The sequence below is a fragment of the Ornithorhynchus anatinus genome, chromosome 2 (genome assembly GCF_004115215.2).
Source record: "Ornithorhynchus anatinus isolate Pmale09 chromosome 2, mOrnAna1.pri.v4, whole genome shotgun sequence".
NCBI classification, from domain to species: Eukaryota; Metazoa; Chordata; class Mammalia; order Monotremata; family Ornithorhynchidae; genus Ornithorhynchus; species Ornithorhynchus anatinus.
The window spans coordinates 4,547,488-4,574,244 of NC_041729.1; the positions used below are offsets into that span (position 1 = coordinate 4,547,488).

General features: G+C 51.8%; 1 protein-coding gene across 1 annotated transcript in view; it reads right to left on the reverse strand.

The window, feature by feature from the left end:
- Nucleotides 1–26,757, reverse strand: part of KSR2 (kinase suppressor of ras 2) — a 294,653-nt gene that overhangs the window by 66,118 nt on the left and 201,778 nt on the right. The window contains exons 12-15 of the mRNA XM_039911188.1: nt 21,995–22,036; nt 20,407–20,479; nt 16,021–16,069; nt 12,616–12,983 (exon numbers count right to left, since the gene is read on the reverse strand). Coding sequence (XP_039767122.1) covers nt 12,616–12,983; nt 16,021–16,069; nt 20,407–20,479; nt 21,995–22,036 — 532 coding nt within the window. The remainder of the gene's footprint in view (nt 1–12,615; nt 12,984–16,020; nt 16,070–20,406; nt 20,480–21,994; nt 22,037–26,757) is intronic.

Consider the following 26,757-nt stretch of genomic DNA (forward strand, 5'->3'; position numbering starts at 1 on the left):
CAGTCATTATCAAGATTTATTTATCCTCCTGGCTTCTTATTGATTGAGGAAAACAGTATTCCCTTTGGTCAATCAATCCTCATGGGCCCTCCGACAGCGAATCGATAGCTATTTATTATATGATTTATGGGCTTAATTATCTTAAATGCTCTTAGGCAGGGACCGAAAGCCCAAAGCGGAAAAGGAAAAGGGACGAAACGAGAGCCCCGGGGAGGGGGCGGGGGCTTCGGACGAAACTCCGTGATTTCCTAAGATGGTGAGAACGCAGAGATCTAACACCTTCCCTCTCCCGGCCAACTCGCATCCCTTCGGAGTCTACGGAGAGAGGACAGGAGGGGTGGAAGACGCCAGAGATTCAATTCGCACATCCCGCCGACTCACAAATCCGCAACCGGACGAGCTCTGGGCTTCCAAGGGACATCGGTTCCGACGACAGCTCTGCTCTGCCACTTCCTCCGGGCTCGAACTCCGAAATGATAATAACTGTGATGTTTCTTAAGCGCTTACTACGTTCCAGGCACTGTACTGAGCGCCGATAGAGATATAAGGTAATCGGATTGGACGTAGTCCCTGTCCCACACCGGGCTCACGGTCTTAAACGCCATTTGACGGATGAGGGATCGAGACACAGAGGAGACTAGACACAGAGAAGTGAAGTGACTTGCTCGAGGTCGTACAGTGGACAAGCAGCAGAATCAGGATTAGAACCCAGGCTCCCAGACCTGTAAACCTAGGTCACATTGCTTCCCCAGGGCTCAGATCTGGTAATAATAATAATGATTGTGGTATTTGTCAAGTGCTTACCATGTGCCAGGCACTGTAATCATAATAATAATAATATTTGTTAAACGCTTACCACGTGCCAAGCACTGTTCTAAACACTGGGGTAGATAGAAGCTTACCACGTGCCAAGCACTGTTCTAAACACTGGGGTAGATACAAGATAATCAGGTCATCCCATGAAGGGCTCACAGTCTTAAGCCCCATTTTACAAATGAGCTAACTGAGGCCCAGAGAGGTTTAGAGGCTGCCCAAGGTCACACAGCAGACAAGTGGCGGAACCGGGATTAGAACCCACTTCCTTGACCCCCAGGCCCGGACTCCAGCCACTAAGCCACACCGCTTTTATACGCTGAGGTGGATCCAAGCAAATCGGATTGGACACGGTCCCTCTCCCACATGGGGCTCACAGTCTTCATCCCCATTTTCCAGATGAGGACGCAGGAAGCGCTCAATAAATACGATTGAACGAATGAATGAGGTCCAGAGAAGTTCATTCATTCATTCATTCAATAGTATTTACTGAGCGCTTACTACGTGCAGAGCACTGTACTAAGCGCTTGGAATGGACAAATCGGTAACCGATAGAGACGGTCCCTGCCCTTTGACGGGTTCACAGTCTAATCGGGGGAGACGGACAGACAAGAACAATAGCGATAAACAGAAGCAAGAAGTGACTGGGCCAAGGTCCCACAGCAGACGAGTGCCAGAGGCGAAATTAGAACCCAGGTCCTTCTGACTCCCAGGTCCGCGTCCTGTCCACTAGACCACACTGCTTCCCAACCCAAGAGGGAGAATCGCCTCCGTTAACGCCATGATCCGCCCGGGACCTTCTCCCAACACGCACGTGAAATGGGGATGAAGAAGCCTTAATAAGGCTATTTCTAATAATACCGTCCATTTATAGTTCTCCCTTCACAACAGTCCTAGGGCTCTCTCCATTCCAGCACAATTAAAAGCGGCCACAGACAAAAACCCTTTTCAGCTGAGATTTCAAAAGGGAAACCGATTCAGCTCTTTCAACGGAGGAGGAAGCCGACGGCCCTTCTAGACCGTGAGCCCGTCGGCGGGTCGGGATTGCCTCCATCTGTTGCCCGACTGGACTTTCCAAGCGCTCAGTACGGTGCTCTGCGCGCAGTAAGCGCACGGCCGGATGAATGAATGAAGAGTTTGAAGTCCGGGCCCATGACGTGGCTCTTCGGTAAATTACGCTTGGGTAATCCAGTCAGTCAGTCATTCAATCGTATGTATTGAGCGCCTACTGCGCGCAGAGCACTTTGCTAAGCACTTGAGGGAGTAATAATCATCATAATTAAGAATAATTGTGGTACGGGTTAAGTGCTTACTCTGTGCCAGGCGCTGGACTAAACGCGAAGGTGGATCCAAGCAAATCCACAAAGCAGGGACGGTCCCTGTCCTACGTGGGGCTCAGAGTCTCAATCTCCATGTTCCAGATGAGGGAACTGAGGCCCAGAGAAGCCAAGTGACTCGTCCAAGGTCACACGGCAGATAAGTGTTGGAGCCGGGATTAGAACCCACGACCTGTGACTCCCCAGCCCGGGCTCTGGCCACTAGGCCACGCTGCTCCTCGTTATCGGAGTCTCTGGATTTATTCTGTCTCGGTCAAAAGTAGGAAGCTTCCTGCGACTGTGTTTAAAGGCAATGAAAAACAGGAAGTCATTTGCAGTGAGGCCAAAGGAAAGGGACTCCTTTAGCTCCTCGGGGTCGGTGGAATTCAAATGCCATGTAAAATTAGCCCCTGCGGGGTCTTAATTTTTTGCTGCCGCGGGGCTACTGTGTGAACAGCCAAGCCCCATCTCTTCTAACTGGCCAGAACAGCTTTCTCCATGTGACCGAAAAGATGTCATCAGCACGCACGCAGAATGTCAGTGGATTAGCGATGCGGACTAATTTAGAATCTCGAATCTCCTCCACCAGGCTTTCGCCGCTCCTGAAGCCACTGCGATCCATCGATCCATCGATGGATCGTATTTTTTGAGTGCTCACCGTAGGTCGAGCGTACTTATTGAGCGCTTACTGTGTGCAGAGCTCTGTACTAAGCGTTTGGAAGAAGACAATAGAACGACGTAACAGCCACGTTCCCTGTCCACAGTGAGCTTACTGTCTAGAGGACTGTGTGAAGAGCACCGTACTAAGCGCTTGGGCGAGTACGGTATAAGAATATAACGGAGTTGGTAGACACATTTCCTGCGCACAGCAAGCTTATAATAATAATAACAGTGTTGGTATTTGTTAAGCGCTTACTATGTGCAGAGCACTGTTCTAAGCGCCGGGGTAGATACAGGGTAATCAGGTCGTCCCACGTGGGGCTCACAGTTAATCCCCATTTTCCAGATGAGGTCACTGAGGCCCAGAGAAGTGAAGTGACTCGCCCACAGTCACACAGCTGACAGGTGGCAGAGCCGGGATTCGAACTCATGACCTCTGACTCCCAAGCCCGGGCTCTTTCCACTGAGCCACGCAGCTTCAGTGGGGGACGTTATTAGAAAGAAAGAAATGACCGATCTGGACATAAGTGCTGTGAGGCTGAGGTGGAAGGGGTGAATAACGGGAGCAAATCAGGGTGACGCAGAAGGGAGCGGGAAAAGAGGAAAGGAGGGCTCAGTCAGGGAAGGCCTCTTGGAAGAGATGTCCCTTCGATAAGACTGTTAGACTGTGAGCCCGTCTTTGAGCAGGGATTGTCTCTATCTGTTCCCGAATTGTCCATTCCAAGCGCTTAGTGCTCTGCACAAAGTAATCGCTCAATAAATATTATTGAATGAAAAAGGCTTTGCAAGGGGGCGAGTCATTGTCTGTCAGATATGAACCTTGTAAACTCATTCCACGGGAACCTGTCTGCTAATTCTCTTATACTGTATTCTCCCAAGCACTTAGAACAGTGCTCCGCATCTACTAAGTGCTCAATAAATTTCCTTGACTGATTGATTGATATGAAAAGGGAGGGCATACCAAGCCAGAGACGGGACGTGGGTAAAAGGTCGGTGGCGAGATAGACGAGATTGTTGTACATTGAAGAAGTTGACCCACTGCAAATAACCCACAGTGGAGAAATGCAGTCTGAAGGTGATGAGAACTCCCTTTTCTTTCTTTCTTTCTTTCTTTCTTTCTTTCTTTCTTTCTTTCTTCTTTCTTTCTTTCTTTCTTTCTTTCTTTCTTTCTTTCTTTCTTTCTTTCTTTCTTTCTTCGTCTTTCTGTCTTTCTGTCTTTCTGTCTTTCTTTCTGTCTTTCTGTCTTTCTTTCTGTCTTCCTTCCTTCCTTCCTTCCTTCCTTCCTTCCTTCCTTCCTTCCTTCCTTCCTTCCTTCCTTCCTTCCTTCCTTCCTTCCGTATTTATTGAGCACTTACTGTGTGCAGAGCACTCTACTAAGTGCTCGGAAGAGGCCAATAAACGGACACATTCCCTGCCCACAACGTCCTTTTCCAGCTTCCTCCGCCTACAGTAGCCCGTTTATAGACTGTGAGCCCATGGTTGGGTAGGGATTGTCTCCGTCTGTTGCCGAATTGTCCATTCCAAGCGCTTAGTATAGTGCCTCTGCATAGAGTAACGCTCAATAATATTATTGAATGAATGAATGCTCTGCATACAGTAAGCGCTCAATAAATACGACGGAATGATTGAATAGTCATGGGTAGCGTCTCCAGTGGAAACAGCATCTAAAGTCAAAACCTGGCTCCCGTCCCCTTCCAATCAATCAGTGGCATTTATTGAGCGCCTACCGTGTGCAGAGCACTGTACTAAGCGCCTGGGAGGGTCCGACGCAACAGAGTCGGCGGACACGTTCCCTGCCCACGACGAGCTTACAGTCCAGGGGGATGAAGAAGCTGGGATCACCATGAAAAATTGGTAGCTGTTGCTAATGATGATAATAACAATAATAGCAGGATCTGTTGAGCACTTACTACCCATAATAATAATTATTATTAAGCCCTCACTAGGTGCCAAGCACTGTTCTAACTACTGGGATAGATACCAGTTCATTAGGTCAAACCCAATCCATGTCCCACGTGGGGCTTGCAGTCTAAGTAGGCGGGATGACGGGGAATGAATCCCCATTTTACTATTAAGGAAACTGAGGCAGAGAGAAGTTAAATAACTTGCCCAAGGTCACGCAGCAGGCAAGCGGCGGAGCCGGCAACAGAACCCCAGTCTCCTGACTTCCCAGCCCGGGCTCCTTTCGTTCATTCATTCAATCGCATTTATGGAGCGTTTACTGTGTGCAGAGCACTGTCCTAAGCGCTTGGATCTTTCACTCGGACATCCCGCTTCTAGGTAGGCAGTGCTAGCTCAGTGCAGCCATTTCGTCTTAAAACGGTCTTACAACTGTTTGAGCATGATTTTTCCAAGGAAGCGGGGCTCCTCGGGCTTTCCAGAGCTCTGTTAAATTAATAAAATGGGTCCTATTATATTTAATTCGGTCTCTCTCTCCCTCCTTCTTCTCTTCCATGTTTATGTGTGAGATGACGCACGTCTGAAGGAATTTGAAATGACCCGGGGTAGAGCAAAACTACCAGGGAGGACAAAGCAACTGTTGAAGGCCACAAGAAAGACCCATCCTCAGTCAGCATTTGTTATTCTAAATACCTTATTTTTTTAATAATGATAATAACGTCGGTATTTGTTAAGCGCTTACTGTGTGCAGAGCACCGTTCTAAGCGCTGGGGTAGATACAGGGGAATCAGGTTGTCCCCCGTGAGGCTCGCGGTTAATTCCCATTTTACAGATGGGGTAACTGAGGCCCAGAGAAGTGAAGTGACTTGCCCACAGTCACCCAGCTGACAAGTGGCAGAGCCGGGATTCGAACCCATGACCTCTGACTCCCAAGCCCGGGCTCTTTCCACTGAGCCACGCTGTTTAATTCATTAATTCATTCAGTAGCATTTATTGAGCACTTACTATGTGCAGAGCACTGTACTAGGCGCTTGGAATGGACAATTCGGCAACAGATAGAGAGAATCCCTGCCCAGTGAGGGGCTAAACTCACAGTCTAAACGGGGGAGGCAGACAGGAAAGCAAAACAGAACAGAACAAAACAAGACTCGGGGGGTCGCGTAACTAGTGATATTTGATAAGTGCTTACTATATGCCAGGCACTGTAATACGCATTGGGGTAGATCCAAGCTCATCAGCGTGGCTCAGTGGAAAGAGCCCGGGCTTGGGAGTCAGAGGACGCGGGTTCTAATCCCCCGCTCCGCCACGGGTCGCTGGGTGGCCTCGGGCAAGCCGCTTAACTTCTCCGTGCCTCAGTTCGCTCATCTGTAAAATGGGGCTCAAGCCTGTGACCCTGGTGACCCCGGATCTACCCCAGCGCTCAGAAGAGCGCTCGACACACAGTGAGCGCTTAACAAATACCATCATCATTATTAATTATCATCAGGTTGGACGCAATCCCTGTCCCACGCGGGGCTCCCGGTCTCAATTCCCATTTTCCAGAGGAGGGAACTGAGGCCAAGAGAAGTGAAGTCACTTGCCCCAGGTCACGCAGCAGCAGACAAGCGGCGGGGCCGGGCGTAGAACCAAAGACTCTCTGACTCCCCGGGCTCTTTCCACCGGGGCGCGCGGCTTCTCGGCCTTATTGACTGGTCTCTTGTGGCTCCCTCGGTCCGCGGGACAATTACATCCACCCCCGTTCGCTCCCGACCAACAATCCGCCTTCAGAGAAGGGACACGATGGGAGCAGAAGGGCGGCTTCTCTCCACGCTGCTTCACTGAGGGCCGGCTAACACTGGTGCCATTCAGCGTCCGGCCCACGCTGCCCTTCCTGATAAATGCCTTCTCTGGAGAACGTTAGCGAGGGCCCACAAACGTTCCCCTCTGCCTCCCCGCTTCCGATCGGCTGGAATGCCGTTCTCCAGCCCCTGGCTGCCTTCTTTCTGCCACAGTTCCCCGGGAGGCGGGGCACGTCTCCGCTCGGAGCGTGTCAGAGGGTAATAACGAGAGGAATTGGGTACTCGTTAAGAATAACGACGGTATTTGTTAAGCGCTTACTATGTGCCAGGCACTCTACTGAGCGCTGGGGTGGATACAGGCAAATCGGGTTGGACGCAGTCCCTGGGGGCTCACAGACTTAATCCCCACTGTAATAATGATAATAATAATGTTGGTATCGGTTAAGCGCTTACTATGCGCAGAGCACCGTTCTAAGCGCTGGGGGAGATACGGGGTCATCCGGTTGTCCCACGTGAGGCTCACAGTCTTCATCCCCATTTTGCAGAGGAGGTAACTGAGGCCCAGTGCAGTGATTTAGTTGCCACTGTTTTTACGAGACGTTCTTCCCCTCGGCTCTATTTATCGCCATCGTTCCCGTCCGTCCGCCTCCCCCGATTAGACCGTGAGCCCGTCAGAGGGCAGGGACCGTCTCTATCTGTTGCCGACTTGTTCATTCCAAGCGCTTAGTCCAGTGCTCTGCACATAGTAAGCGCTCAATAAATACTATCGAATGAATGGATGAATGATTTGCCCACAGTCACACAGCTGACAAGTGGCAGAGCCGGGATTCGAACCCATGACCGCTGACTATGAGATCAACGAGGCCCGGGGAAGGGAAGTGACTTGCTCAAGGTCGCACAGCCGACAAGCGTCTCCTTCTGACTCCCGGGCCCGGGCTCTATCCTCTGCACCACGCTGCTTCTCAGGCCATGGACTTACTATGTGCCAAGCACTACACTAAGCATTGGGGAAGAAACAGGATAATCCTCCATGGGGCTCACTAAGTAGGAAGGAGGACGGGTATGATAATAATAATAACGATGATGGTATTTGTTAAGCGCTTACTAGGTGCCAAGCACTCTTAAGTGCTGAGGTAGACACAAGGAAATCAGGTTATCCTACGTGGGGCTCACAGTCTTCATCCCCATTTTCCAGATAAAGGAACTGAGGTCCAGAGAAGTGAAGTGACTGGCCCAAAGTCACCCAGCTGATAAGCGGCGGAGCCGGGATTAGAACCCACGACCCCTGACTCCCAAGCCCGGGTTATTTCCTCTAAGCCTCGCTGCTTCTCGTATTGAAGGCCTTGAATCCCCGTCCATTCCAAGCGCTTAGTACAGTGCTCTGCACATAGTAAGTGCTCAATAAATACTATCGAATGAATGAATGCAGATGAGGGAACGGAGGCACAGAGAAGAGAAACGATTTAGTCTCTCGTCTGTGAGGTCTTTTGGCCATGAGCTCAGCGTGGGCAGGGAACGTGTCCACCAACTCCGTTACACTGTGGCGATCAAGACCGTAAATCCCACTGGGACACGGACCGCGTCCTACTTGATTAGCTTGTATCTACCCCAGTGCTTAGAACAGTGCTTGACCCATAGGAAGCGCATAACAAATACAATTTAAAAAAAAAATACGCTCTCCAAATGGGTCTATTTGTTTTCCACAGCCCCCCTTGGTCAGTCTGGCCTTTTTAGGACCAACTTAGGTCATCTATCCAGGCCAGACCACCGACATAGGTAGCCTAGTGGCTAGAGCCCGGGCCTGGGAGTCAGAAGGACCTGGTTTCTAATCCTGCCTCCGTCACCTATCTGCCGTGTGACCCTGGGCAAGTCACTTCCCTAACTCTGGGCCTCGGTTCCTTCATCTATAAAATGGGGAAGACCGTGAGCCCCGTGTGGGACAGGGATTGTGTCCACGCCGATGCTTAGTCCGGTCCCTGGGACATAGAGTTTAACCAATACCCCAATTATTATTACTGTTATTATTATTATTATCGGGTTTTGCCTCTCCTTCCTCTCCGACTGAACGGCAGCACCGAGTTTGGCGGGATTCACCTCACTGAAATCTGCTCCGAACAGCGTCCTTCCTGAGGAAACACCTTAGCTCTTCAACCGCAATGGTCAGCTTGACCAGCTTGGTCCGGTGGAAAGAGCACGGGCCTGGGGGTACTGAGACCTGGGTTCTAATCCTGGATCCGCCCCTTTCCAGTTTAGTGAACCTGGGCCCGTCACCTAGCTTTTGTAAAAAATGGTATTTGTTTAAGAGCTTACCGGGCACCACGTTAAGCGCCGGGGGTAGATAGGAGCTAATCGGGTTGGACACAGTCCGTGTACCAACTGAAGCTCACCGACTTAATCCCCATTTTACAGATGAGGGAACTGAGGCACAGAGAAGTCAAATGACTTGCTCAAGGTCAACAATGCGGACAGGGGGCGGGGCCGGGATTAGAAGCAGGTCCTTCTGACTCCCAGGCCCGTGCTCCATCGACTAGGCCACACTGCTTCTCCCTAGGCCGTGCTACTTCCCTATGCCTCCGTTTCCCCCTCTGAAAAATGGGGATTGAATAACTGTTCTCCCTTTAACTTCCGCCCGTAAGCCCCATGTGGGACAGGGACTGCATCTGATCTAACAGTCTTGTATCTATCACAGTGCTTAGCATGTGGTAAGCGCTTAAATACCATAATTATTAGTGTGGTCATACCCGAACTAATCTTGACACTGACTCCTCGGAAAGACGCCGTCCCTACGCTGAAGTCACGGCACCTATTCAGTCAGTCGATCGGTGATATTTATTGAGCGCTTACTGTGTGCAGAGGACCGTGCTAAGCGCTTAGGAGAGTTCAGTGAAACAGAGTTGGTAGACACGTTCCCTGCCCACAGTGAGCTTCTAATTCATTCCATCGTATTTACTGAGCGCTTACTATGTGCGGTAGAGAAGCAGCGGGGCTCAGTGGAAAGAGCCCGGGCTTGGGAGTCAGAGGTCATGGGTTCGAATCCATTAAAACTGTGAGCCCCACGTGGGACCACCCGACCACCCTGTATCTCCCCCAGCGCTTAGAACGGCGCTCTGCACATAGTAAGCGCTTTACAAAATACCAACATCATTATTATTATGTGCAGAGCACTGTACTAAACGCTTGGGATGTACAAATCGGTAACAGGTAGAGACGGTCCCTGCCCTTTGACGGGCGCACGGTCTAATCTAAATCCCGGCTCCGCCACTTATCATTTTTGTGTGACTTTGGACAGGTCGCTTCACTTCTCCGGGCCTCAGTTCCTTCATCTGGAAAATGGAGGCTAAGACTGCGAGCCCCACGGGGGACACGGACAAGTGTCCAACCCGATTAGCTTCTATCTCCCCTGGCGCTTAGTACAGTGCTCCGCACAGAATAAGCGCTCAATAAATACGACTGAACGAGGGAAGGCATGGTGCACAGTAAGCTCTTAACAAATGCCATTACCCAAAAAAAAGCCATCCCAGCGCGATAAGGAACGATTCCAAAGACAAAATGAGACGCGGACCCGCCCGATAAGGAAAGCCGCCCCCTCTTCGCCTCACTTTCTCAGCTGCAGTTTCCCCATCCGTATCGCGTGAATGGGATTCAACCCGCAACCAACATTCGGTGACCCAATTCCTTTCTAGGTGTCTCGGACTCGAAGAAGACGGACAGTCGCGTCAGCGGCTAATAGGTATCGATCGCAGCCCTCGCTGTCGACGTCGGCTCCACCGGGAGGAGAGACGGGACAGGCAAGTTTGAGGCGAATTCGATTTCCGCCGGACTCCAGATTCCGCTCCGATAAAGTCACGGACGCGCTCTTGTTTTGCCGGAGACCGAGTTTCTGTCACCACACTGTAATTACTCCATTTACGCGATAGCTCGGTGATTCTGGACCTCTTCTCGTTTCACAGAGACGAGGGGGAAATGTCATGGGAACACCTACCTGATTATTCTCTCTCTTTTAAACTGAAGTCCTCCCTAGGGAGCCCCAACTCTGCATTTCATGCAAACCGATCTTCCAATTACCGGTCCATTTTAATTGTAATTACCAAGTAATTGGCTTGAACATATCACTGTGCATTCATATACTATATACCGGGTAATTATCTAGTTTGATGTTCCTGTAAAATCACCCGACGTCCGAAAAAGTGTTCTAATATGGCTGACTCTCGGCCAGCCTGTTCTCTCAACACACTGGGCTCACAGACTTCACCCCCCCTTTGACAGGTGAGCCACACACCGAGAAGTGAAGTGACATGCCCCAGGTCCAGACAAGTGGAAGAGCCAGGATTAGAACCCAGGTCCTTCGGACTCCCAGGCCCGGGCTCTATCCACTAGGCCACGTTGCTCACGCAGCGTTCGACACACGGTAAATAATGATGTTGGTATTTGTTAAGCGCTTACTAGGTGCAGAGCTCCGTTCTAAGCGCCGGGGTAGACGCAGGGGAATCAGGTTGTCCCACGGGGGGCTCGCAGTTTTCATCCCCATTTTCCAGATGAGGTAACTGAGGCACAGAGAAGTGAAGTGACTCGCCCACAGTCGCACAGGTGACAAGTGGCAGAGCCGGGACCTTTGACTCCAAAGCCCGGGCTCTTTCCACTGAGCCACGCTGCTTCTCACATACTCAAAATACTCACCGAATACCCGAATTATTACTGAGCTTCTTTACGCACAGAAATCAGTGACCCTTCTGCCCCTTGACCCGGCTCCACAGTCAGTCAATCGTACTTATTGAGCGCCTCCCGTACTCAGAACACTGTACTGTGCGCTCGGGAGGGGACGATAGAACAATATGATAGCCGCGTTCCCTGCCCACGGTGAGGTCGCAGTCTAAAGGAAGACTTACATTTCCCTAGAATTTCATTCGCGCGTTCATTCGGTCGTATTTACGGAGCACTTAGTGTGCGCAGAGCACTGTATTAAGCGCTTGGGAAGTACCATTCAGCACCAGATAGAAACGATCCCTGCCCATAATGGGCTCAAGGTGTAGAAGGGGGAAGATCGAGGCTCACCCAGTAGCCTGGCCTAGTGGAAAAAGTCCGGGCACGGGGGTCAGAGGACGTGGGTTCTAATCCCACCTCCGCCGTGTGGACTTGGACAAGTCACTTCACTCCTCTGTGAGCTCACTCTGGGCAGAGAAGGTGTCCGTTTACTGTCGTACTGGACTCACCCAAGCACACAGCACGGTGCTCTGCACACGGTAGGTGCTCGATAAATGTGACCGACTGAATGAATTCTCTGTGCCTCAGTGACCTCGTCTGTACAGTGGCGATCGATATTAATTACGGTACTTATTAAGTGCTCAGTGTGTGCCGAGCACCGTTCAAAGTACTGGAGCAGATTCAAGTGAATCGGGTTGGACGCAGTTCCCGTCCCACAAGGGGGGGGGGGGGGGCGGCTCACACCTTTCATCCCCATTTTACAGATGAGGTCACTGAGGCCCAGAGAATAATAATAATGATAATAATTACGGTATCTGTTAGCGCTGACTATGTGCCAGGCACTCTACTAAGAGCTGGGGTGGATCCAAGCAGATCGGGTTAGACCCAATCCCTGTCCCAGGTGGGTCCCAATTCGTTCCCCTTTTACAGATGAGGTAACTGAGGCCCAGAGAAGTGAAGCGACTTGCCCGAGGTCACACAGCAGACACGCGGCAGAGCCAGGATTAGGACTCGGGCCTTCCGCCTCCCAGGCCCGAGCTCTATCCACAACACCACGCCGTTTCTCGATTAAGCCGTAAGCCCCGTGTGGGCTCGTGTATGTGTATGCGTATCTATCTATGATGGCGTATATATCTGTAATTTCTATTTATTTTGATACTGTTACTGCCCGTCTACTTGTTTCGTTTCGTTGTCTGTGGGCCGTGAGCCCGTTGCCGGGTAGGGCTCGTCCCCACCTGGTGCCGAACTGTACGTTCCAAGCGCTTAGCGCAGCGCTCCGCACCCAGGAAGCGCTCCATAAATGCGACCGAACCAACGAACGAACGAACGACAGGGACCGCCGTCTCTTGCCCGCCGTTTAGGACGGCGCTCGGCGCCCAGCGAGCGCTTCTCATCGCCGCCCGCCCGGGAGCGGCGGGCGAGGGGAGAGGGCGGCGAGGGGCTCTCACCTGGTGATGATGGCCAGGTGCGGGGGGCTCATGCAGGCCCCCATGAAGAGGACCACGTTCTCGTGTCGCGTCTGCCGGTAGGCCATGACCTCCCGCTTGAAGGCCTTGAGCTGGTCCTCGTTGTCCCGCTCGATGTCGATGAGCCGGATGGCCACCTCGCCGTGCCAGCGGCCGTGGAAGACCTGGCCGAAGCGACCCTTGCCGATCAGCTCGCCGACCTCCAGCTGCTCGAAGGGGATGTCCCACTCCTGGAGGAAGATGCTGGTCTGGCTGGCCTTCCGGGGGAAGCTCCGGGCCGACAGGAGGGAGAGGTTCATCTCCTCGAAGTCGTCCTCCGACTCCACGGCCTCCTCGTTGCCCTCTTCGTTCTAGGTCGGGAAGGGGGGAGAGGGGGATCGTTCATTCACCCCGTCGGGCGTTCGTTGGTTCCTCCCTCCGAAAGACCCCGGGCCCCACGCTGAAGTCACGGCGTCTACCCGACCCATCGATCGGTGGGGTCGATTGAGCCCTTACCGTGCGCACGGCCCTCTACTGAGCGCTTGGGAGAGTCCGAGGGGACAACGAAAAGACACGTTCCCCGCCCACAGCGGGCTCGTGGCTCAGTGGAAAGAGCCCGGGCTCCGGAGTCAGAGGTCATGAGTTCGACTCCCGGATCTTCCACTGGTCAGCTGTGTGACTGTGGGCCAGTCACTTCGCTTCTCTGGGCCTCAGTTCCCTCATCTGGAAAATGGGGATTAAAAGTGTGTGAGCCCCACGTGCGACGACCTGATGACCCTGTATCTCCCCCAGCGCTCAGAAGGGTGCTCGGCAGATACCGACGTTATTATTATTATTAGAGGACATCCGGCCGTGGGGGGGTGGGGAGGGACCCCATTCTTTCCTTCGCTCATTATGATCGAGCGCTTACTGTGTGCAGAGCACTGTACTAAACCCCCCTTTTCCTCGGCTCCCTCTTCCCCCCACTTGGCCCCGACTCGCTCCCTTCGCTCCCCTCCCCTCCTTCCCTTCGGCACTCGTGTCTATCTGTACCTATCTATAATTCTATTTATTTATAATCAATGCCTGTTTACTTGTTTTGATATGTATATATCTATAATTCTATCTATTTATAATCAACGCCTGTTGACTCGTTTTGATATGTCTATAATTCTTTTTATTTATAATCAATGCCTGTTGACTTGTTTTGATATGTCTATATCTATAATTCTATGTATTTATAATCAATGTCTGTTGACTTGTTTTGATATGTCTATATCTATAATTCTTTTTATTTATAATCAATGTCTGTTGACTTTTGATATGTCTATATCTATAATTCTATGTATTTATAATCAATGTCTGTTGACTTGTTTTGATATGTCTATATCTATAATTCTATGTATTTATAATCAATGCCTGTTTACTTGTTTTGATATGTCTATATCTATAATTCTATTTATTTATAATCAATGTCTCTTGACTTGTTTTGATATGTCTATATCTATAATTCTATTTATTTATAATCAATGCCTGTTGACTTGTTTTGATACGTAATAATAATAATGTTGGTATTTGTTAAGCACTTACTATGTGCCAAGCACCATTCTAAGCGCTGGGGTACAAGGGAATCAGGTTGTCCCACACAGGGCCCACAGTCTTCATCCCCATTTTCCAGATGAGGGAACTGAGGCACAGAGGAAGTGAAGTGACTTGCCCAAGGTCACACAGTTGACAAGCGGCTGAGCCGGGATCTGAACCCACGACCTCTGACTCCCAAGCCCGGGCTCTTTCCACACTGAGCCACGCTGCTTCTCTAATCTATAATTCTATTTATTTATAATCAATGCCTGTTGACCTGTTTTGATACGTATATATCTATAATTCTGTTTATTTATTGATGCCCGTTTACTTGTTTTGATGCTATCGATGCCTGTTTACTTGGTTTGATGTCAACTTCTCTGGGCCTCAGTTCCCTCCTCTGGAAAATGGGGATGAAGACCGTGAGCCTCACGTGGGACAACCTGATGACCCCGTATCTACCCCAGCGCTTAGAACGGTGCTCCGCACATAGTAAGCGCTTAACAAATACCGACATTATTATTCTAGACTGTGAGCCCGGTGGGGGCAGGGCTTGTCTCTCTTTGTTGCTGAATTCTACTTTCCAAGTGCTTAGTACAGTGCTCTGCACACAGCTTAATAAATACGAGTGAATGAATGAACGAACGAATGTACTGAGCGCTCTTGAGAGTCCAGTAGAACAATGAATGGACGTATTCCCTGCCCACAACGAGCTCACGGTCCAGAGGAGATCCTGCCACTGGGCAGGGGACCGTTCTTTCGTTCAATCGTATTTACTGAGCGCCTAATGTGTGCAGAGCGCTGTCCTAAACGCTTGGGAGGGTACGACAGGATAATAAACGGACACGTTCCCCGCCCACGACGAGCTTACGGCCTCGAGACATCCGCCCCGGCCGAGCTCGGAGAAGCGGTGTGGTCTGATCGGTCAGACGATCGTATTTATTGAGCGCTCACTGTGCGCAGAGCGCTGGACTAAGCGCCTGGGAGAGGACGATGCAACGATAAACAGACCCATTCCCTGCCCACAATGAGTTGACAGTCTAAAGAAGACAGACATTAATAGACATAAATACATTTCAGATATGGACACGAGTTAGACTCTAAGCCCGGTGTGGGCAGGGATGGTCTCTCTTTATTGCTGAGTTGTACTTTCCAAGCGCTTAGCACAGTGCTCTGCACAGAGTAAGCGCTCAATAAATACGACTGAATGAAAGAACGGTCCCCTCCCCCGTGGCAGGATCTCCTCTGGACCGTGAGCTCGCTGTGGGCAGGGAATACGTCCATTCATTGTTCTACTGGACTCTAAAGAGCGCTCAGTACATTCGTTCGTTCATTCATTCACTCGTATTTATTAAGCTGTGTGCAGAGCACTGTACTAAGCACTTGGAAAGCTGAATTCAGCATTATGAGAAGCAGCGTGGCTCAGTGGAAAGAGCCCGGGTTTGGGAGTCAGAGGTCACGGGTTCTAATTCCGACTCTGCCACTTGTCCGCTGTGTGACCTTGGGCAAGTCGCTTCACTCCTCTGGGCCTCAGTGACCTCATCTGGAAAATGGGGATGAAGACGGGGAGCCCCACGGGGGACGGCCTGATGACTTTGTACCTACCCTAGGGCGAGGACCCCCGTCTCCATCCAGCCCCAACTTACTTTTCAGCGAGGAATGCAAATCTCCTGCCCAATTCTCGGCTCCCTGCCCCTCGCAGACGTACCCAATGCAACGGCCCATTAAGCACGGCGCTGAGAACAGCAAATCGCGCCTTAATGACTTCCCAGATGGGATTCTCCATCGGAGGGGTGGGGACGGCGGGAGGGGACCCCCATTTGGGGGACGGCGGGGAGGGGTCCTCACCTCGGAGGAGGGAGCCACTTCGATTTGAAGCAACGGACTGGCTTCCAGCCTGCGGAACGAAACACGGGGAGAGAGAATCAGCGGTCAGCCCCTCGAATCCTCGGCCTTCGCCCCGTGGCTGCCGGGCCCGTACGGGCCCGACCGGCGCCTCTCCCAAGCGTGTAGCGCGGCGCCCGGCACGTGGTAAGCGCTCGACGAGTCCCGTTGATTGATCGAACGGCAGCTTCGGCCCCTGCCGGCCAAGGGAAACAGAGGGTGCGAGGTGGTTCTCGAGCAGGATTTCGCCCCGGTTTCTCGATGCGTCATCGTCTCCTCTTCCCCGGCGTCTCCCGCCCTGAGACGCATCCAGGTTCCCTGTTTCCTGGGAACCCCAGGATTCCCCCTCCCCAGAATCATTCCAGGTTCAAAGTGGAATTCCTTATTGACCTAAGTGTTCTTACATTTGAATTTGCATCCTCTATTCACCCCCCCCCCCGGCACTTATAATAATAATAATTATGGTATTTGTTAAGCGCTTACTCTGTGCCAGGCACCGTACTAAGCACTGGGGTGGATACAAGCAAATCAGATCGGACACAGTCCCGATCCCACGTGGGGCTCACAGTCTCAACCCCCATTTTACAGATGAGGGAACTGAGGCCCAGAGAGGCGAAGTGACTTGCCCACTGTCACACAGCGGGCAAAGGGCAGAGTCTGGATTAGAACCCACGTCCTTCTGACTCCCGGGCCCGGGCTCTAGCCACTAGGCCACGCTGCCTCCCTTCTGTCCGTATCCCGCGTTTAATCATTTATATGAATGTCTAGTACAGCGCTGTGCACACAGTGAGTGCTCAATAATAATAATGATGATATCTGTTAAGCGCTTACTACGCGCCAAGCACTGTTCTAAGCCCTGGGGTAGATATAAAGTCAATAAATACTATCGAGTGAATGTCTGTTCCCCGCCTGTAGGCCGTAAATTCCTTGTGGGCAGGGAATGTGTCACCTCTGTTATATTATACTCTCCCAAGCGCTTAGCACAGCGGTCTGCATATGGTAAATGCTCGATAAGTCCCGTGGATCGATTAATTGATCTGTAATTTACGTCAATGACTGTCTCCTTGAGGGGCAGGGAAGGTACCAACGAACACTTGTGGTGTTTCATTCTCCCAAGTGCTCAGTACGTCGTTCTGTCCGCCGTAAGCGCTCGATAAACGTCGCCGACCGACCGATTGATTGTTCCGAGACTCGAGTCTGTTTATAATTGATAAGGATGATGACGATTATTCTTTTGGCTTGGCCAAGGGAGAGAAGACTCGGAAATCCCGCTTTCCATCGGTCCGGGATTAAGGGAGAGGATGTGATCCATGCGCGTACGTGGAGATGACTCGGGTGATCTGATGCACGTGTATGTGACGATAAACCGGATGATCTGATCCGCGTGTATGGGACGATAAACCGGATGATCTGATCCATGTATGTACGCGGAAGTGATCGGGATGATTTGATCCGTGTGTGTAGGGAGAGGTAACGTGGATGATCTGATCCATGCGGGTACATGGAATAACGCGGATGATTCGTTCAATCGTATTTATCGAGCCCTTACCGGGTGCTCTGCACCGTCCACCCAAACAGCTACCTTACCGCTACAGGCTCTCGTTAAATCCCGGCTAGACTACCGGGCCGGCCTTCTCTCCGACCTCCCTTCCTCCCCTCTCGCCCCGCTCCGGTCTATCCTTCGCTCCGCCGCCCGGCTCGTCTTCCCGCGGAGACGATCCGGGCCTGTCACTCCCCTTCTTAAACGACTCCGGTGGTCGCCCGTCGACCTCCGCTCCAAAAAAAAACTCCTCACTCTAGGCTTCGAGGCTCTACGTCACCTCGCCCCTTCCTACCTCTCCTCCCTCCTCTCTCTCTACCGCCCACCCCGCACGCTCCGCTCCTCCGCCGCCCGCCTCCTCGCCGTCCCCCGGTCTCGCCCGTCCCGCCGTCGACCCCCGGGTCGCGTCCTCCCGCGGTCCCGGGCCGCCCTCCCTCCTCGCCTCCGCCGGACCGGTTCCCTTCCCCTCTTCGAAACCCTACTTAAGACTCACCTTCTCCGAGAGGCCTTCCCACACTGAGCTCCTCTTCTCCCTCTACTCCCTCCGCCACCCCCCCTTCACCTCTCCGCAGCTAAACCCTCTTTTCCCCCTTTCCCTCCGCTCCTCCACCTCTCCCTTCCCCTCCCCACGGCACCGTACTCGTCCGCTCGACCGTATATATTTCCGTCACCCTATTTATTTTGTTAATGAATCGTACGTCGCCTCGATTCTATTTAGTCGCCATCGGTTTTTACGAGACGTCCTTCCCCTCGACTCTATCTATCGCCATCGTCCTCGTCCGTCCGTCTCCCCCGACCGGACCGTGAGCCCGTCAGACGGCGGGGACCGTCTCTATCTGTTGCCGACCTGTTCATCCCGAGCGCTTAGTACGGTGCTCTGCACATAGTAAGCGCTCAATAAATACTATTGAATGAATGAATGAATATAATAATAATGTTGGTATTTGTTAAGCGCTTACTATGTGCCGAGAACTGTTCTAAGCGCTGGGGTGGATACAGGGTCATCAGGTTGGCCCATGTGAGGCTCACGGTCTTCATCCCCATTTTCCAGATGAGGGAACTGAGGCACTGGGAAGTTAAGTGACTCGCCCACGGTCACACAGCTGACAAGCGGCAGGCCATGGATTCGAACCCATGACCTCTGACTCCCAAGCCTGTCCTCTTTCCACTGAGCCACGCTGCTTCAACATGAGGAAGTAACACGGATAATGCCCGTCACTGGGCAGGGATCGTCTCTATCCGTTGCCGAATTGTCCATTCCAAGCGCTTAGTACAGTGCTCCGCCCATAGTAAGCGCTCAATAAATACGATCGAATGAATGAATAATCATCCGTGTGACCTCTACATGCACATACGCTTCATACATATGTGCATGTAGAGGTCACACGGATGATAGAGAAGCAGCGTGGCTCAGTGGAAAGAGCAGGGGCTTTGGGGTCAGAGGTCATGAGATCGAATCCCAGCTCCGCCACTCGTCAGCTGTGTGACTGTGGGCGAGTCACTTCACTTCTCTGGGCCTCGGTGACCTCATCTGTAAAATGGAGATGAAGACCGTGAGCCCCACGTGGGACAACCTGATTCCCCCGTGTCTACCCCAGCGCTTAATAATAATAATAATGTTGGTATTTGTTAAGCGCTTACTATGTGCCGAGCACTGTTCGTGGGGGAATCAGGTTGTCCCTTAGAACAGTGCTCTGCACAAAGTAAGCGCTTAGCAAATACCAACATTATTATTATTATGATGATGATTTGTGCCTATTGGTTTTGGGTATAAACGGCCGACATCCCCAGATTGGAAAAAAACTAAGGCCAATTTCTTCACCTTTCCTCATCCTCCGCTTGGCGATCCATTTCCCCGTCCGTCCCTCCCCACCCACCCACCCACGGCGGCAGAACTGATGAAATCACCCTTCCTTCCTCCCTCCCTCCCCGTCCTCCCTCTCGGAATCCACGGTCCCGTCGGATCCACGGGTCACTCGCCCTTACCGACGCCGGGTAACCAGCCGGGCCCCTCCAGCCCGGCCTGCCGAATCGATCTCCCGTCCGGAACAGACGCGAGGAGGAGCCGAACTCCGGCCCCAAATGGCTCCTCCTTCGGATGGGGCATCCCCAGGTTTCGAAGGAGCCGTTTCGAAATCCCCCTTCTGTTTTCTCTCCCCACGCTCAGTACAGTGCTCTGCACACATTAAGCGCTTCATAAACACTATTACTTCATGGTATACTGCCTTGAGACGGGCCTGGGAGTCAGAAGGTCATGGGTTTGAATCCCGGCCCTGCCACTTGTCAGCTGGATGACTTTGGGCAAGTCACTTCACTTCTCAGTGCCTCAGTAACCTCATCCGGAAAATGGGGATTCAAAGTGTGAGCCCCACGTGGGACAACCTGACGACCCAGTATCTCCCCCAGCGCTTAGAACAGTGCTCAGCACATAGTAAACGCTTAACAAATACCAACATTATCATTATTATTATTCAATAGTATTTATTGAGCGCTTACTATGTGCAGAGCACTGTACTAAGCTCTTGGAATGGACAATTGGGCAACAGATAGAGACGATCCCTGCCCGATGACGGGCTCACGGTCTGAACGCCCTCCTGGGCCCGGGAATGTGCCTCCGGGCTTCCGTTCCCTCATCTGTAAAATGGAGATTAAATCCTCCTTCCCCCTGGGAGCCCCGCGTGGGACGGGGACTGTGTCCGGCCTGAGGATCTTGGATCTACCTCAGCGTTTAGGTCAGTGTTAGACGCCTAGGGGAGCACATAATAAATACCGTTAAACGAGAAAGAAGAAAGAGAGCGAGTCCCACTTACATTGGATTTGAATTCACGGGGTGGAGGATCACTTGGGGGGCTCGGTTTGGGGTCTCAGGTACAGGTACGATGTCTGGAAAAAGAGACCCGGAAATAGAAACAAGTCAACGGGGAGCAACGGGGAGGGCGAGTGGCCCGGCAGGCGGCTGGGAGACGGACGAACCGAGATGGGAGAAGCAGGGGGATGATCCCTTGTCTCTGTTTCTACTCCCCGAGCGCTTAGGACAGCGCTCTGCACACAGTTAGCGCTCGACAAATACCGTCGACGGAGCAACGGCCGCCTCTCTCCCCTTCCTACGATGACGTAGCTCACGGACGTCTCGGGCACGGGCGGTGCGGCCTAATGGATGGGGCTGGGCCTGGGAGTCAGAAGGATCTGGGTTCTAATCCCGGCTCCGCCGCTCGTCTGCTCTGCGATCTTGGGCAAGTCGCTTCCCTTCTGTGGGCCTCAGTTCCCTCATCTGGAAAATGGGGATTAAGACGGTGAGGCCCACGGGGGACGGGGACTGTGTCCAACCTGATTCGCTTACATCTACCCCAGCGCTTAGTACAGTGCCTGGCCCGTAGTAAGCGCTTAACAAATACCACAATTATTATCATCATGCTAAGCAACAGGGAGAAATGGGGAGGAGGAGGAGGAACTGAGATAGGAAGAGCATATAGATAGTACCTTTTCTCTGTTTCTGCTCTCCCAAGCGCTTAGTACAGTGCTCTGCACGCAATAAGAGCTCAATACATACCTCTGACAACACCCATTATCTTGTATCAGTCAATCACTAGTATTTATTGAGCACTTGGTGAGAGTTCAATACAATAGAGTTAATACGCACAGTTTCTGCCCGTAAAGAGTTTATTGTCTAGCCGGGGGAGACAGACATTCAAATTAGTGGCTAGAGCCCGGGCCTGGGAGTCAAAAGGTCATGGGTTCTAATCCCGGCTCTGCCACTTGTCAGCTGAGTGACTGTAGGCAAGTCACTTAACTTCTCTGTGCTTCAGTCACCTCATCTGTAAAATGGGGATTAAGACTGTCAGCCTCCCGCGGGACATCCTGATGACCCCGTATCTACTCCAGCGCTTAGAACAGTGCTCCGCACATAGTAAGCGCTTAACAAATACCAACATTATTATTCTCTGGGCCTCAGTTCCCTCATCTGGAAAAGTGGGATTTGGGACTGTGTCCAACCCGTTTTGCTTGGATCCACCCAGTGCTTAGTACAGTGCCCGGCACATAGCAAGTGCTTGACAAATACCATTATTATTATTATTATTATTATTATTATTATGCCCTGGGGTAACAACCACCTCCCACCCCTTCCTAAGATGACTAGCTCATTGGGATGGAAAATCATAACCGTCCGTTCCACCGGGTGAGCCGATCAGAATTCCTTTTTTCATCTTTTTTTCCTTTCTCAGCCCACTCTTCTCTGGGCTCCCTGGTCTACTCGTAGAAGGCGCTGACTTGGAAAATGGATTTTTAAAGCGGCTAAGGGGAAATTCCGTTTGAAAGCACATACCGTCATCCAGAGGAAATTACTTTGTGCCGAGATTGCTCGGGAAGGGGCTTGTTATCAAAGAGGAAACAACTTACCTGGGAAGATGAACTGCTGCTTGTACTTGTAGTAATAGGATGCTTGGAACGGAGAGAGAAGCACAAAGTTGAAACCTTTTTAGTACTCGGTGAGTCAGACATTCCGACCCCTTTGTGACAAAAACTAGTCCAGTTGGTGAAAATAATGTTTATTCCCCAGCCAGATTTAGAGTAATCAGGCTCTGGATTCCTTAAGGACATGAGATCAGTTCATCAATCGATCAGTCGTATTGATCGAGCGCTTCCCGTATGCGGGAGCGCTCGACTGAGCCCTTGGGAGAGGACAATATTCCAGAGTTGGTAGACATTCCCTGCCCACAAGAAGCTTACAGTCTAGAGGGGGAGACAGACATTAACGTACGTAAATAAATTTGTGATAAGGACGTAAGTGCTGTGGGGCTGAGAGAGGGGTGAATAAAGGCTGGCAATCCAAGAGCGGGAGGGACGCAGAAGTGAGAGAGAGAAGAGGAAACAAGAATTTAGTCGGGGACGGCCTCCTGGAGATGATAACGATAAAGCACTTGCTAAAATATCTGTAATTTAGAGACGACTAGATCCCTCTAGCCCCTCAGGGTGGCACCCGGAGAGTTTCCAGTCCTCTACCGGTCTCGGCTACGGGAGGGAGAGTCGAGGAGGGGCCCGTCCATGCCGTTCCTAGCTGGGCCAGTGGCTAGCGAGGGGCAGGCCGTCTGCTACACGTCAAAACTCACCCGCGCTGGGGAACAGCGGCACGGGAGAGAATCGAGGGAGGAGACTCGAGTTTACCGCGCAGGAGGCAACGGTAAACGACATCCGGATTTTTCCCAGGAAAACGCTCCGGATTTACTACCGGAACGATGGCAGACGGAGAGCGGGGCGTCCCGGGGGAGATGTGTCCGTGGGGGTCGCTCTGGGTCGGAAACGACTCAACTGCATAAGACTGTAAGCTCGCCGTGGGCAGGTAACGCGTCTGTAACTGTGTCGAGTTGTCCTCTCCCAAGCACTTAGTACAGTGCTCTGCACACAGTAGGCGCCCGATAAATACGACTGACCGACTGCCGGAGAGGGATGATCTGATCGCAGGCTGCTTAGCGCTTAGTACGGCGCTCTTCACGCAGTAAGTGTTCAATAAATACAAATGATCGATTGAGTGATGATATAAGAAAGGCAGAGGTCAGACTAATCAATCCGGACGAACGAAACGTTCGTTCGCTCATTCAGTCGTATTTATTGAGCACTTACTGTGTGCAGAGCACTCTACTAAGCGCTTGGAAAGTACAATCCGACTCGGGGGTCTCTCTCCAAAACTGGCAGCAAGACTGGGCCCTTCTGGACGTTAACAGAGTCACCTATCCTCTCCCGTCCGGATTACCGCATCAGCCTCCTTGCTGACCTCCCGGCCTCCCGTCTCTCCCCGCTCCAGTCCTTATTTCACTCTGCGGCCCGGATCATTTCGCGGCCAAAACGTTCAGGACATGTCTCCCCGCTCCTCGAGAACCTCCAGCGGTCGCCCATCCACCTCCGCATCAAACCGAAACTCCTCACCGTCGGCTTTAAAGGCGTCCGGGCCCTCGCCCCCTCCGACCCCACCTCGCTCCGCTCCTACTCCGACTCCGCCCGCACGCCCCGCTCCTCCAATGCCGACCTTCTCCCTGTCCCGCCATCTCCTTATCTCGCCGCCGACCCCTCGCTCACATCCCGCCTCTGGCCTGGAACGTCCTTCATGTATCCGACAGACGTCCCTCCCCCTCGTCAAAGCCTTACCGAAGGCCCATCTCCTCCAAGAGGCCTTCCCAGATTAAGCCCTCCTTTCCTCATCTCCCCCTCCCTTCTGCGTCCCCCTGCCTCGCTCCCTTTCTTCATCCGCCTTCCCAGCCCCACACCACTTACGTCCATATCGCTCATTTATTTGTATCCATGCCTGTCTCCCCCTCTAGACCGTAATCTCGTTGTGGGCAGGAAATGTGTCTTTTTATTGTTCTCTTGACCTCTCCCAAGCGCTTAGTACAGCGCTCTGCACACAGTAAGCGCTCGATAAATACGACTGAATAAATAATAAAAATAATAATAATGTTGGTATTTGTTAAGCGCTCACTATGTGCCGAGCACTGTTCTAAGCGCCGGGGTAGATACAGGGGTATCAGGTCGTCCCACGTGGGGCTCACAGTCTTAATCCCCATTTTACAGATGAGGGAACTGAGGCCCAGAGAAGTTAAGTGACTCGCCCACGGTCACCCAGCTGACAAGTGGCCGAGCTGGGATTCGAACCCATGGCCTCTGACTCCAAAGCCCGTGCTCTTTCCACTGAGCCACGCCGCTTCTCATAAATGCTTCTTCATAAATGAATGAATGGGTATGTTCGGGCGGACTAGTTTTTCACTCTACCTATCCAACTCTCTCTAGAAATCCATCAATGTCCTCTCATCCTTGAATGGCTCCAAATTAGAGAAGCAGCGTGGCTCAGTGGAAAGAGCCCGGGCTTGGGAGTCAGAGGTCATGGGTTCGAATCCCGGATCTGCCACTTGTCAGCTGTATGACTGTGGGTAAGTCACTTCTCTGTGCCTCAGTTACCTCACCTGGAAAATGGGGATGAAGACAGTGAGCCCCGCGTGGAACAACCTGATTCCCCCGTGTCTACCCCAGCGCTTAGAACAGTGCTCTGCACATAGTAAGCGCTTAACAGATACCACCATTATTATTATTATCTTTCCAAAACTTATTGATGTTTTTGACCTGCCCCATTTCCTGGGGAAAACAATTCCACAGGTTGGCCACCCCGCTTCATTCATTCATTCATTCATTCATTCATTCATTCATTCTTACTTATTGAGCACTTACTGGGTGCAGAGCGCAGTACTAAGCGCTTGGGAGAGTGGGCCAACCTGATTACCCTGTATCTACCCCAGCGCTTAGAACAGTGCTCTGCACATAGTAAGCGCTTAACAAATACCAACATTATTATTATTATTACGAGAGAACAGTAAACAGACAACTTCCCCGCCCACAACGAGCTTACGGTCTAGAGGGGAAGACAGACGTTAATAGAAATACGTCAAATCACGGCTACGGTTTGGGGGGCTGGGAGGGGGAACGAAGACAGGGAGCGAGTCGGGGGGCGCGGAAGGAAGCGGGAGAAAAGGGGGGCTTAGTCAGGGAAGGACCCCCCCGCCTGAAGATTCTACAGCTGAAGGGGAACTCAAAAAACTTGCCTCGACGCCCTTTTTTTCGGTTCGAGTTCCCCTACCAGTCGTTGATTTTAATGTCCGTCTCCTCGTCTGAACTGTAAGCGCCTTGTGGGCACTGTCTCTACCAATTCTCTTGTACAGTAACTCTCCCAGGTGCTTAGTACAGTGCTCTGCACCAAGCGCTCAATAAATACCACTGATGGATTGAGGGGAGCAATCAGAGGGGAGACCCAGAGATAACGACGGGACTTCAATCCGAAGCAGCAGCGTGGCCCGGTGGATAGAGCACGGGCCCGGGCGTCCGTTGTCCGCTGTGCGACGTTGGACGAGTCACTTGGGCCTCAGCATCCCCAGCCGCAAAATGGGGATTCGATACCTGTTCCCCCTCCTACTTACAGTGTGAGCCCCACGGGGGACCCGATAATTAGAAGAAGAACAGTGCTCTGCACCCAGTAAGCGCTCAATAAATACGGTTGAATGAATAAATGAAGAAATACCATTAATCGACCGATTAAAGGGGGAAGGAGAACAGGTATCGAATCCCCATTTTAATAATAATAATAATAATACTGTTGGAATTTGTTAAGCGCTTACTATGTGCAGAGCACTGTTCTAAGCGCTGGGGGAGATACAGGATAATCAGGTCGTCCCACGGGAGGCTCACGGTTAATCCCCATCTTCCAGATGAGGTCACGGAGGCACAGAGAAGTGAAGTGACTCGCCCACAGTCACGCAGCTAACGAGCGGAAGGGCCGGGATTCGAACCCATGACCTCTGACTCCCAAGCCCGGGCTCTTGCCACTGAGCCACGCTGCTCCTCTGTGACCTCGTAACTACCCCCGTTGCTTAGTACAGTGCTTAGCCCACAGAAAGCTCTTAACGAATACTATCATTATTATTTGGCGCTAGGTTTCCAGGCCGGACGACAGGCGGGAGGATGAGCCTCACAAGCAAATTCCAAGTTTAGCTGGACGTGCATCTGGTTCGCGATATTTTTTTTTTTTAATCGTTGTTGGGTTGGGGTTTTTTTCTTTGGAGCTGCCAGGAGAACTGAGAAGGGCTACCTTGGAGACAGGAGTACTGGAGTTCTCTCTGAGTAAATACCAGGCAATTCGTCTAATTAACTCACTGGAAGAAACTGGGATGAGTCAGCCTGTGATTCACACTCTGGCATCTGTTCCGCCGCCGAAAACTCGAGATTCGCGCTTGAAATAAAAGGCCCCGGGTTCGGGGAGAAATCGTCGTTTTAAAGTATCCGGTTTCCAGCTTCAACGTATCCCCCTGTGTGCACACATACGCGCCCAGAGAGACACACACAGGCACACGCAAACACACAAGCGCACTCCCTTCCCGCCCGCCCGCTCGCTTGATCACGGGCCGGTCCGATAGCACGGCTAGCGATTCATCAGTCGATCGCCCCATCGGTGGTATTTTTTGAGCCCTTACTGTGGGCAGGATGCCGCCCCATATGCTGGGAAGTACGCGACGAGGAGCGGCCTAATGGAAAGAGCCCTGGTCTCGGAGTTGGGAGACCTGGGTTCTAATCCTGCCTGCCACTCCATTCATTCATTCGATCGAATTTATTGAGCGCTTACTGTA